General features: G+C 28.0%; 1 protein-coding gene across 1 annotated transcript; it reads right to left on the bottom strand.

Moving 5' to 3' along the window:
* Positions 1-1,695: 1,695 nt before the first annotated feature.
* On the bottom strand, positions 1,696-11,929 carry LOC136970506 (zinc finger protein 271-like). Its single transcript, XM_067264951.1, has 5 exons — positions 11,777-11,929; positions 11,588-11,689; positions 6,235-6,501; positions 5,645-5,848; positions 1,696-2,049 (listed from the first exon to the last, which is right to left on the bottom strand). The coding sequence occupies exons 1-5, from the start codon at positions 11,927-11,929 to the stop codon at positions 1,696-1,698; spliced, it is 1,080 nt and encodes a 359-aa protein (XP_067121052.1).
* Positions 11,930-14,098: the final 2,169 nt, after the last annotated feature.

A 14,098-nucleotide genomic window follows, 5' to 3' on the forward strand; every position in this document is an offset into this window, starting at 1 on the left:
TCGACTGTCTTTGTTCTAACAATTATATTTTTCATGAAATTTTCATGCAAAGTGTAATAGACATTTTCTTTTAATTACTCTCAAGTTTAATTTCTGATATTATTATATCATAATACCAACTTGGCATTCACAACTACATTAAGGATTGATATTTTATTTAATCAAAGTCATTCAGTATTTTTACGGCTGAACTGTGTTTTACAACGGTCTGTGTATAAACTGTCTTCGTATTTAGTTTCAATTGCGTATTGTCTTCGTATATGTCTTTATAAAACACTTTAAACAACAGTTGTTTAATTTATAAAAATGCAAGTTCAGTAGGAACAGATTTTATCTGTACTACAGTCATAACTCTTGAAGTATAGCTTAATTTTAAATACTTTCAAGTTATTATGTGAATAAAATATCTCATTTTTTAGTATTGATTTGAAATGTCAGGGTAAAGCATAAATAGCATTCGAATATATTTGTATATGATTAAGGTTAGGATTATGTAGATGCAACCTTCCTAGTAAATAATTTGCCATAGAACGTTACTTACTGGAGAATATAGTAAAATATACAGTACAGACAGTGGTGATATTCGAAATAGTTAACAAATTGTTCGCTAGCAGAAAATTTTTTCCTGACAATCACCGACAAACGAAATGGAAATTTTGGCCAGAAATAAATTCAATACCTTTTCTTGCGATATATCTAATAATCAGTGGCGTATTTAGAACGTAACAAGCCCTGGGCGAAGACCAGGTGAAATTAGTGTATTAGTGCTGCCGACCTTTTCTTTTTTTTAGGTAGACAAATTTTTCACTTCGAATGGCACTGATGATAATAGACAGATGTCATCATCTCTCGAAATACAATAGCCCTTTTATTTCACTGTCTATAGCCCGACACGTTTTCCACAGCTATCTTGTATTATCTCGCTCGCGTGGGATTGTGGGATCTCTCTTATGATTGGATCTAGTTTCAAGAACTCTCTTGAATCGATCGCGATTAAACCTCGTTTCGGTCGAGATTGAAATGGTCGAGAGAGATCGCACCTAATGCATAGTCCCCGACCTTGCTTACAATCTAGATTGAAATGCTCGGTGCGAACGGGGTATAAGGCTCTAGTTTAGTAGTGTTACAGAGTATAATACGTAAATTTTAATATATTTTTTAAAAGAAACAAAACCACTGAGAAATGTTACGTTTGTTTAACAAGGATTGGGAAACTGAAAATTTTACCAAGGGATTCGGCCGATCCTGTGCGAACCCGCTGAATATCACCACTGAGTAGGACTGAAGAAGGGCATTAAGTCCGAAATGCATATCCGTTTACACTAATAAAGAAACCTATTTTCACTGAAAGTGTTTCCTGTGTGATACGTTCTAAACGGCAACATTGTGATAAGAAAATACATTTATTAAACATGTTGAAATTGTAGAAATATAAGTATATAAAATTTATACAGATATTTAAGTCTTTTTGATAATCACGAAAATTAAATGTAAGACAAAAACATTTAAATTTTGTTTCGTACAAATAAAATATAGAGAACTTTTTAGTGAAATAGTTATTAGAATAAATTAAACTCGAAGTAAATTTTTACAGTATTTTTACATATAAATTTACTATAAGTAAAGACAATTTATTGATAATTCAATTTTGATTCTATTAAGAGATACAAAACATTCACAAACTTTCGATAATTGTCAAAAATAACAAAAGTTATGAGCGTTTCTTTCGTGTTCTTTTCGAGATAATTCGTCAGAGAATCGTTCTTTACAGAATAGACATTCAAATTTATGTTCTTCTATTTCTATTTGTGAAGGTATTTCCATTTGTGAAAATGATTCCATTTGTGAGAATGTTTCCGTTTGTGAGGATGTTTCCATCTGCATAATTTCTGTATCGATGTTAAAGTGTTGCAGAAATTCTTCAGCTTTTCTTGGTGTAAAAATCATTTCGCTTGAGGCAACTTCTTCAATTAACTTTGTTGCTTGAGCACTTGTTGATGGTGTTTGAAACGATTCAATCGGGACTTGTTCAGCATGTTGTATGCTTTTCTAATTAAAGATAAACATTATAAACAACATGATATCATTTAAGTAATTAAATATTTGTACATAGTTATTCCTGTCGACACTACAGGTAATTTTTGTGAGTTTAAGCGTTTGTAAGATATAAATAAGTATTCATTTGTTCTTGTATTTCTTATGCAGTTTTCAACATGATAAAGGCTAATGAGGGAGATATGACTCGAAATGCATTTATAAGTAGAATATAAAATCTACTTTTTCTATTGAATACATAACTATAAATATAATTAGAAATAATTAACTTTTATGATAACTGAGATTGAAATTACTAGAATATTTAAAATTTTCACGATATTTTTATCCAGCATTGAAAAGTATTTGAATCATTGATAAATAATATATTTTGTAATTAAAATATTTGTGAGGTGTTTTCTTTGAAATAACGAGATTGACCAATTGATACAAGCAACCAGCTTTTTCGAACATTTGAAAGAATTCTTTACATGGTTGTCGTTTTAATTTTCGTTATATTATTGTATTTTATTTTTATAACTACAAAGGTTATCTTACGTAAGGGTTTATCACAACGACAGTTTTTTTGAAAAGAGTTTCATTTGTGAGGATTAGTTCTGAACTCATATCGACAGTTTTGAACATGAGGTTTATCAGTTTCATTTATACCCTTTATAAAAACGTGAATACAGTAGAGCATCGATTATCTGACCCCCGATTATCCCGATAAGTCGGTTAACCGACCGCGTTCTAGTCGGCAAATTCAAATGTCCCCTAGTGATGTGGCTCTGCAATATTTGGTTATTTCTTGGCTACTTTAAAAATTTTTTGTTAAATTTTTGCATGTTTTAGATGGCAGCACTGGCTCGACCATGAAAGGGAGACTAGTATTTAGACCAATCCTAATACACTATACTAATAATGTATTTATTCATACTTTTCGGTTATCCGACTTTTTAGTTATCCGACCAACACCAGTCCCTAATTAATTCGGTTAAACAATGCTCTACTGCAGTGATTCTCAAAGTGGGGGTCGTGAAAAATATTTGAAGAGTCGCTGAAAAATTGATTCTAAATCAATTTTTTCAAATATTTTATAAATTTACTACGAATTTATGTTTAGAAATAATAGAAATAAAAACTATATAAAATAATTTTTACTTAAATAAATTGCAAATATAGCTAAATAATAAAAAAAATATAAATATTTAAATACGAGCCTAACCCTCTCCCTCTGGAATGTTTTTTGACACACACTCATTCTTCGGGGGTCTTTTGAAATTTTTAAGTGCAGAAGGGGGGTCGCGATCTAAAAAGTTTGAGAAACACTGCTAAACTGTATTGAATTGAAATTTTCAGAGTGACTAAAATTTTGAAAGAATTAAGCACAATATTGCTAAGGAGAACTTATTATATAGGAATACTGTATTCGATAGAAAAAGTAGATTTTATATTCTACTTATAAATGCATTTCAAGTCATATCTCCCTCATTAGCCCTTATTATGTTCAAAATTGCATAAGAAATATAAAAACAAATTAATACTTATTTATATTTTACATACGCTTAAACTAAAAAAAAAATTACCTGTAGTGTTGACAGGAATAACTATGTACTAATATTTTTCCAGTCGCACATATGTAATAATTACTTTGTCAACAACTACAATTGGAAATATAAACTGAATTATTATTTAAAATTCTGCCTGTTTTTCTATTAATTATTTGTCTAGTTTTTTAGAAACTTTAACTTGTGTCGTTCAATATAAGGGCTGGAATAGTATTATACAGTGTTTATAATTATGGATGTTTTGAAAAATATTCGGGGTGTAATTCAACTATTTATAAATTCATTACTCCTGTTTTATATATTGATTGTTAACCGATTTACGAACGATTCTTTTAAAATAGTTGATCGAAATGTGCGTTATATATGTTCAATTTCTCAGATTATTTTTCTTATATCATTTGTACGTAATTTAATTTTGTTTATGTACATAAGAAATATATTTTTCTTTATATATATAAGAATACTTGAATACTAATTGATGAATTCTCCGACCTCCCAGTGCTTATTGAACGTTCTGAAAGTGATAAAATATTTTAATCTGTGAACTATGACATGTGAAATGTTCATTATCCCATTAATTTCTTTACTGTTTGAAATCATATATAATCTTGACAATTATTGGCGTATTAAAGTATCATTTGGAGAACGATTAATTTCGTGTTGTAAACAAGAAAGCTCTCGCCAATATAATGATTGTAAAAATTTGCACCGCGAAAGGTTTTATTAATAACACCAATTTTATTATGCAGGGTACAATAAAATTCTGACTAATACAAGAGCCCATAAAGATACCTTCTAATAGTGTACTTGTGTTTTTTTCAACTCACTGTACGTCACTGTAACAATCAGCCTGAAAAACGCACAATAATCAATTTATGCTTTGTTTACAACCTATTATTATTGGTTTACATTAATGTTTTCATGTTTCTCACATTTTTTATTTATTATTATAGTATATAGGTATAGCCAGCACTATCATTTATGCAAAGTAGGCAACCTTTTACGGTGCCAGCCATAAAAGGGCGCAAATTTTCGAAATATACTTTATTTACTCTTTACTATAATATTGTGATATATGAATTAGTATCGATTCATTTTCCTTACTCTTTTAAAATCACATTATTTTACTATTTAACTCTCGGTTCTTTTTGTTCTTTATCTAAATGATTTGTGTTCACTGCTGTTTAATATTTAGCAAATATAAACATTTCAAAACGTTAGAGATTTTAGAATATTAAATATCGGTATTTTTTCAATCTTTTTGTAAATAAAATATAAGAGAAAATTTTCAAATTGATTAAAAAGATTTTGTTTTTTGAAGTGTTACAATTCTATATTAATTTTAATATTGACAATAAAGCACGCCAAAATTATCTTAATTTTGCATTTAAAAATTTTCATTTTTAAAAATATCCAACTGGTAAACTTTGCGCACACGGGGCAAAATCACCTTAAACAGGCACTGTTTATTTATTATTTTTTATTAGTATTCAGTCATGTTTTAATATTTATTTATTGCTTTTCATTTTTCTAATTTTACTCTACGTTATTAGTTACATCACAGGTAAGTATTTCGTTGTTAATTGCAAAGAAAAATAACAAACGAAAGAACAATAAGCACTCAAGTGCTAAATTTCATAAAATTTCATTAATGAAACGGAAATTTTGTAAAAAACTTATGTAGAGAAAAATATATTCCGAAACAATTATGACGATAAAACTTATTACAAATAATTATAATAAGTACATTCAAGGCTAACGTCTCTTGATCATCAAATGACTGAGAGTACAAACTTACAACTATTACTTTTTTTGTGTTAGTACTTCGCATTAAATGAACAATGCTGTGCTATTCTATGAATGAAGTATACAAAATAAAATTATTCACAGTAGTCACGGAAGAAAGTCACCTAAGTGACTTTATTCCGTGACTACTGTAAATATGAAATTTTAAAAATCTTTTAAAAACTAAATAGCTTTTTTCACATTATAATATTCGAGTAGTTTTTGAACGATTAATTTCAGAAACTTTCTTTACTTACTTTGGAAAAATGTTCGGTTTCTTCCTGTGGATGTACTTTTTGCACGTGTTTCTTTAACTGATATTTATATTTGAACATTTTCTTACAAATACCACATGAAATTGATCGTATTGTTTCATGAGATATTAAGTGAATTTTCAAAGCAGATAAACATTCAAAATTTTTATCGCATTTAGGACATGTATGAAGTTTTTCTGGTCGTTTCTATGTATCACATAACGTATAAGTTATATTAGCTATTTATTACACATTAAGAAGGAAATTGATATACCAATATGTTTTAATTAAAGTGAAATTTTTATATAAGTTGTAAATTTTTTAAAATTTTGTATATATTTTTACGCTTATTGACATAGAAGTTATTTGATAATTAATATTTTTAAGAATAAGGTATAACGAGTATATCTTTCGATGTTTTACTGTGAAGTTACACTTTTATTTATAATAATTAAATCTGTTTTATAATTTATTATAGTATTATGTTTTATACGTTAATTTAATAAATTTGATATATTCTATGTTATGAATATTTATCTAATTAATAATAAAAAAAACATTATTCTTCCAATAAAAACTTTCGAATATCTTACTTTTAGATGTGTTCGATTGACATGCTTTATCAAATCGTGTTTCATTTTCGCACTGTGTGTGCAGTCTTTGTAGTAGCATTTGAATGGTTTCTCTTCAGAATGTCTTTTTTTGTGAACTACTAAATTTCCAGACTGGGAGAATTTTTTTCCGCAAATTGTGCATTCATACGGTTTCTCACCAGTATGAACTTTCATGTGTCTATCTAAGTCCCATTTATCATGAAATCTCTTTTTACATTGACTGCATTCAAATTTCTTATTTTCGTCCTTTAAAAATTACTCGTTGTATAAATTATTATATATTATTAAGATTCGCATTGCTTTTTATCAGCAATATTTTCTCTTTTTATTGAAATATTACAGTGAAATATACACAATTCAAGCTCCGAATGAGGATGTCGGCGACCTCCCCAAATTGTAGACTTTCCTGTGTAGACTCCCGATTGCAGTCCCCGGAAATGACGTTGGCGATTCTTTACAGGGATATATATAGTGAAGGGTTACGTTTATGGTATGGTTTCTTTAAACATTTTGTACACATAAGAAGAATCTACAATTCGGATGTTAAATTTTACCTTAAAATATAGATCATAGTTTTATGAAATTAGTTAAAATTTCAACTTTTACATTTTTTACAGTTTTGAATAACGAGAGTCGCCAAATAGTAGCAATGCCATACAAAACAATTTAAAAGTTTTACTTACTTTTTCTGATCGCATTTATAGAATTAATGATCCGAATTTAAAATTCACTTTATAAATTTTGATAAGGTGAAAAACCAAGAATGCACAACAATAATGTGGAATTTGCCATTGTTCTGTTATATTGTCATATTATGCGTATTTGTTTGCATGAAAATTAGAAAGAAAAAACGATTTGATTTTTTTTTAATGTGAAGTACTGTACATAAACGAAGTCTGTTAAAGGCACCGTTTCTGAATAAATTTCGTAAATTGTTCTCTGAATATTTTTGAAAATTTGTGACATACAAATTAAAAAAAAAAAATTCTATTTAAGAGTTAAATGAAAAACGTTGAATATGCTTTAAATTAACGGGCGCTATTGTAGAAACAGCGTTGATGAAAAGTTTCAAAATTGTAGCCTGTTGACTATTTACATTATATTGCTATTTGTCTACATTTATTAATGATGATGTGATAGAAAAAAGTAAAAATTAAGTCTTCCAATTAATTGTTAAAAATTCAAATTACATTAAATACCAATACGGTCAGTTTATTTGTTTTACGAAATCGTTAATTTTAGTATGTTTTACAGATGGGCACGTACTCTTGACTTTCACTGACATCACTCTAATATTTGTATGGATATTTATTGTAATCAATCTCTGACCTAATAAGACTATTTGTTTTTACACCCAGAATTATCATATAAATTTAAATCACTTTAAACAAATACTTATAAATTATAGAAGACATAAATTTTATGTCAATTAGGGTTATATATTTTATTGGAGATTTATGATTTTAGCTTTCAATGTAAATTTCGAATTTTGTTGAGAAACTTAAAGTAATTGTTTTTTATCATCATTTATTATATTATATATTTTTAAACTTTCAAATTTTCGATTTCACCTTACATTTTACATTTCTAATTTGTTATTGATAAGTTATTATAAGATGTTGTTTAAAGTCTATCGACTGTTGAACTGTAATTATGAATATCCATCACTTTTATTTTTTTAAGTTTATGACTTTCAAATACACTAAGCAGATAATTTGTTATCTCCGATATGAATTTTTCGAAAAGTTTAAAACTTCTGTTTCATCTCTGCATGTTATCTTATAACTTCTATCGTATAACGAAATTTCGTGCAAATCGGACTGGTTGAATCGACGAATAGCTGAAATTGGCAAAACGTATTTCAGTGATTTGTCAATTCGAGTCCATGTCAAGGAAATTGCAGGCTTTTGTCGTTGCATTTCTTCAATACACAATTATCTGTGTTTTAAATTCTATGTTGTTTTGGAACCGTACGTGATACCGTTTGGGTTACATAACACTCATATTTCATAAAAACTTATAATCTATCATTAGTGAGTTTATAGCTATGCCATGAATTTCCGTATTAATTTGTGATGTGAAACCGTTTTTTGTTGATTGTTTCGTTAAAAATCTAACATAAGTGAAAGTATCGAAAGTATATTTTAGTGTTAAAAACTCGTAAAATAATTCTGATTTTTCCTTTCCTTTAAATGTTGGCCAAATGTCAAAGTTATTCTTTTACGTTTTTTCGACGAATGTTTACATTAAAAATAGAGTATAATTTTTTTCGCCATACTATCAAATCTTTTGCTTATTTATATCTGTTCTGGCCTTTTAGTTGTGGGTCCGAGTTTCCTAGTTTCATTTACATATGATTACATAATAACTCTTGAATGTCTTCTGCTTTGAAGTTTAGTGACAATACAACGATATTACATTTTTGAGTCCATTTTTGTTTTGTCATTAAACTTCAAAACAGAAGACATCCAAGAGTTGTTATGTAAGATAATTACTGTTTTAAAAGGGCTGCACAAAAACAACAACAAATGCTGTCATTTTCAGCGGTATACATTTCGAAATCGTATATTGCATGACTACTATGTCTACTGTGTATCATTTATATGTAACATAATATTATTTACTTATATAATCGAAGATTCATTATAGATCTGCTAACTAATGATCTGTAGATTCATGTTGTGGTTAACTTTTATTATTATTATTGTGCTTTTGATAAAATGTATAATGTAATGTAAACAAAATAATTGAAATTGTATTATATAATTGTATATTTGATTTTTTAAGCAAGGTACAGTACAGAAGATGTATCGAAGAACATTGATTAATCAAAAGATTTAAATCTGATGTCTAATTTTCAGTTTTCTACTCAAACCTTTGGTCGTAAACAACAACAAATCAAGATGTATTAAGCACTGCGGAAATTTTTTTCCAGAGAAGAACAAAGAGACTGGAGGTAGACTAAGAAAATACTTCGGATTCGGATACACCATCAAATTCAAAACAATTCAAGAACATTGAATAAAGAAGATTAAATACTTCATTTATTCTTAAAATCTTTCTTTTCTCGATTCAAATTCAATAATCTGTTGCTTTGGAAGTGAACAACATAATTTTCTTAAAATTCAACATTTAACATAAATTTTAAGTTTGTAGAATATCTGACAAATATTCAAATTAAAAAATATCACGTAAAGTAAAAATTTGTTTTTATGGAAACAATATCAAACATTGAGCTGATTATTGCTTTGAAAAAAATATAGCAATAGTTACGTAACTTTCTTCTGGAAAAGTTTAAAATTGCATGTTGAATCATCTGTTATATGATTTAATTTTAAAAATTCTTATATTATATTAGGTTATCATTTAATTTTTAAACACACCCACAGAAGTAACAGTTACAATAGTTCAAAGAATGAACTTCATTTTAAAATAAATTAGACAATGATAAAAAATTCACAAATTTAAAAACGATAAAGCGTTAGCTTTTTAATCGAGGATCTGACACCTTTACTTTAAAACAAAAAGTAAATCGTGTTAAGAGAGTAGATTTTTATTTAAAAAAAAATTAAAGCTAACATCGAATAAACTCTTTATTAAATCGGACCCATTCGAAAAATAAGATACATGACACATGTCACCATTATCTTCCCACCCCCGTCCAGCACTTATCACCAAGGTTTAATAACTTTCATCCCGATGATACCGAAACTTTATCAAGTTTAAGACATTTTCGTCAAAAGCCACAGGTGTTATTAAGCTTCAAAATGGATAAACAAAATCGTTCCTTCAACATACGCACAACATCTATACATACGGAAAAACTATTTGTTTTTGAGTTTCTCGGCATTAAAAGTATTCGAGAGTCATTCCCGACCGATCGTCATACTTTCCTTCTGTTATGTATTAAAATTGTAAAATTTTTGGCTTCGTTTCAAAAAATATTATTACACCTTCGTTTTGTTTATTTTTTCTACTTTTAAACAGTATAAAATATTTTTATATTGACACAAATACTTTATTTGCGAGGAATTTAATGTAATTTGATAGGAAAAATGCAAAAAATAAACATATTAAATTTCAACTCGCTGTAATTTATCTCGTTTCATCGATTACCATCTAGTTTGTTTGGAAATAGGAAAGAAATATCACTCATTCAAGGGAAGTCAGTAGAAATTTCGTACTACTGCGAAAAAATTTGTCAACATACCTCTCTACACCCCCTATCGCGAAAGTATACAAACGTTGATTGTTTTATGACCCTATTTTCAAATGCTGCTTTCTGACTTGTAAATCGACCAATTGACAAAGTTAGTATTTTGTTTTACTCATATGAATGTTGTATTTAAGATTTAACAGATATTTTCTTTATATTTCTACACATGAATTTTATTTTTAATTTTGAATATGATATAGTCGTGTGTTAGGCTTAACTCGATCATCTAATATAAAACTTGACATCGCTTAAAATATTATTCAATCTATCAAAATTCTTTGTTGATAGTATAGATATGTTTTCTGTGCATGAAATGAAGCAATAAAAAAAATAATGTGGGGACCATCAAAAATTAGGCAATTTACGACATGATGTCAAATGCGTAAATTCATCTATTTACAACTAAAAATATTCTCGAAATTTCACTAAAAAGAATGCATTTGCAACAATACCTATATGAAATTCTTACGCAAGAAAAAAAATTGTACAATTAGCGCAATTTGTATTAAAGATATTAATTTTGAAAATTTTTGTCGCTGTTATTTCTCCCGCAGACAAACGCGATTTCTCTCAGAGTATAATAAGACATCGCTGAGTTTAGTAATAAATCTCGATATCAAGGTTCAAAATCAGGCTAAAATGAATCTTTCTGGTGAAAAAAAATAAAATTGTTGAGAGAAAAAAATTGATAGCGAAAAAGATGCTCGCGATGGTCGCGATCGACGATAGCGATTATCGCAAACTCGTTTCTTTCCCGATTTTTTACTACCGCGCATAGTCGCGTGGAAGCTTGTTAGAAGCCAGCACTTTTTGTAATTTTTTTTCTGAGTAAACTCGGAGCGCAATAAAAATGTTATTTATTGCATTTATTGTAGTTTGAAAAGATTGGAAAACTTAAATTTTTTGAAATTTTTTGAAAAATTTCAGGAAAAATGCCACGAAAATAATCACCACAGGGCTTCTCACAGAAGCCGGGCGACTATAGAAGGGTTACTTTGACAAACTTCCCATATGCATTTCGCCTATAAAAGGCCTCTTCAGTAGGTTTAACTGTACACAGTTCATATTCTTACAACTTATTAGAAAAAACAACTTATATAACTCACAAAAAATTACCAGCATTCCGCTGTTAGCATTCCCGTATTCAAATTCACATTGTTGTTTTGCATAACGATAGCAAAATGTTCCTTTACTTCTCGTTTTACGTTGTTTTTTTCCCTAAAGACAATTTGTAACTTATTAACATTGATCTGACAATTATTAATATTACAGTGTTGGAAGATAAGAGAATTACTAATTTTTAACCTTACAACAGCCAAGTTTTTCCGACAATCTGATCTTCAGTCTTCTTTTTCTTTCACCGATGTAAAAACTGGGGTTGTTGCATGTGTATTCTATTCTATAAACGACGCCGTCTTCTTCTAATAAATCGTTTTTATTAATGCTTCTTATAATCATCATAATTGATAACCTGTTATTTTGAGATGGAGCCAATTTTATTAATTTTTGATTAAAAAATTTATTATATTTTTCATAGATACGAAGAGAAAATTTTTAAAATTAAATCATATAACAGATGATTCAACATGCAATTTTAATCTTTTCCAGAAGAAAGTTACGTAACTATTGCTATATTTTTTTCAAAGCAATAATCAGCTCAATGTTTGATATTGTTTCCATAAAAACAAATTTTTACTTTACGTGATATTTTTTAATTTGAATATTTGTCAGATATTCTACAAACTTAAAATTTATGTTAAATGTTGAATTTTAAGAAAATTATGTTGTTCACTTCCAAAGCAACAGATTATTGAATTTGAATCGAGAAAAGAAAGATTTTAAGAATAAATGAAGTATTTAATCTTCTTTATTCAATGTTCTTGAATTGTTTTGAATTTGATGGTGTATCCGAATCCGAAGTATTTTCTTAGTCTACCTCCAGTCTCTTTGTTCTTCTCTGGAAAAAAATTTCCGCAGTGCTTAATACATCTTGATTTGTTGTTGTTTACGACCAAAGGTTTGAGTAGAAAACTGAAAATTAGACATCAGATTTAAATCTTTTGATTAATCAATGTTCTTCGATACATCTTCTGTACTGTACCTTGCTTAAAAAATCAAATATACAATTATATAATACAATTTCAATTATTTTGTTTACATTACATTATACATTTTATCAAAAGCACAATAATAATAATAAAAGTTAACCACAACATGAATCTACAGATCATTAGTTAGCAGATCTATAATGAATCTTCGATTATATAAGTAAATAATATTATGTTACATATAAATGATACACAGTAGACATAGTAGTCATGCAATATACGATTTCGAAATGTATACCGCTGAAAATGACAGCATTTGTTGTTGTTTTTGTGCAGCCCTTTTAAAACAGTAATTATCTTACATAACAACTCTTGGATGTCTTCTGTTTTGAAGTTTAATGACAAAACAAAAATGGACTCAAAAATGTAATATCGTTGTATTGTCACTAAACTTCAAAGCAGAAGACATTCAAGAGTTATTATGTAATCATATGTAAATGAAACTAGGAAACTCGGACCCACAACTAAAAGGCCAGAACAGATATAAATAAGCAAAAGATTTGATAGTATGGCGAAAAAAATTATACTCTATTTTTAATGTAAACATTCGTCGAAAAAACGTAAAAGAATAACTTTGACATTTGGCCAACATTTAAAGGAAAGGAAAAATCAGAATTATTTTACGAGTTTTTAACACTAAAATATACTTTCGATACTTTCACTTATGTTAGATTTTTAACGAAACAATCAACAAAAAACGGTTTCACATCACAAATTAATACGGAAATTCATGGCATAGCTATAAACTCACTAATGATAGATTATAAGTTTTTATGAAATATGAGTGTTATGTAACCCAAACGGTATCACGTACGGTTCCAGAACAACATAGAATTTAAAACACAGATAATTGTGTATTGAAGAAATGCAACGACAAAAGCCTGCAATTTCCTTGACATGGACTCGAATTGACAAATCACTGAAATACGTTTCGCCAATTTCAGCGATTCGTCGATTCAACCAGTCCGATTTGCACGAAATTTCGTTATACGATAGAAGTTATAAGATAACATGCAGAGATGAAACAGAAGTTTTAAACTTTTCGAAAAATTCATATCGGAGATAACAAATTATCTGCTTAGTGTATTTGAAAGTCATAAACTTAAAAAAATAAAAGTGATGGATATTCATAATTACAGTTCAACAGTCGATAGACTTTAAACAACATCTTATAATAACTTATTAATAACAAATTAAAAATGTAAAATGTAAGGTGAAATCGAAAATTTGAAAGTTTAAAAATATATAATATAATGAATGATGATAAATAAAAACAGTTACTTTAAGTTTCTCAACAAAATTCGAAATTTACATTGAAAGTTAAAATCATAAATCTCCAATAAAATATATAACCCTAATTGACATAAAATTTATGTCTTCTATAATTTATAAGTATTTGTTTAAAGTGATTTAAATTTATATGATAATTCTGGGTGTAAAAACAAATAGTCTTATTAGGTCAGAGATTGATTACAATAAATATCCATACAAATATTAGAGTGATGTCAGTGAAAGTCAA

The sequence above is a fragment of the Centruroides vittatus genome, unplaced genomic scaffold (genome assembly GCF_030686945.1).
Source record: "Centruroides vittatus isolate TY-2023 unplaced genomic scaffold, ASM3068694v2 contig_1991, whole genome shotgun sequence".
NCBI lineage: Eukaryota > Metazoa > Arthropoda > Arachnida > Scorpiones > Buthidae > Centruroides > Centruroides vittatus.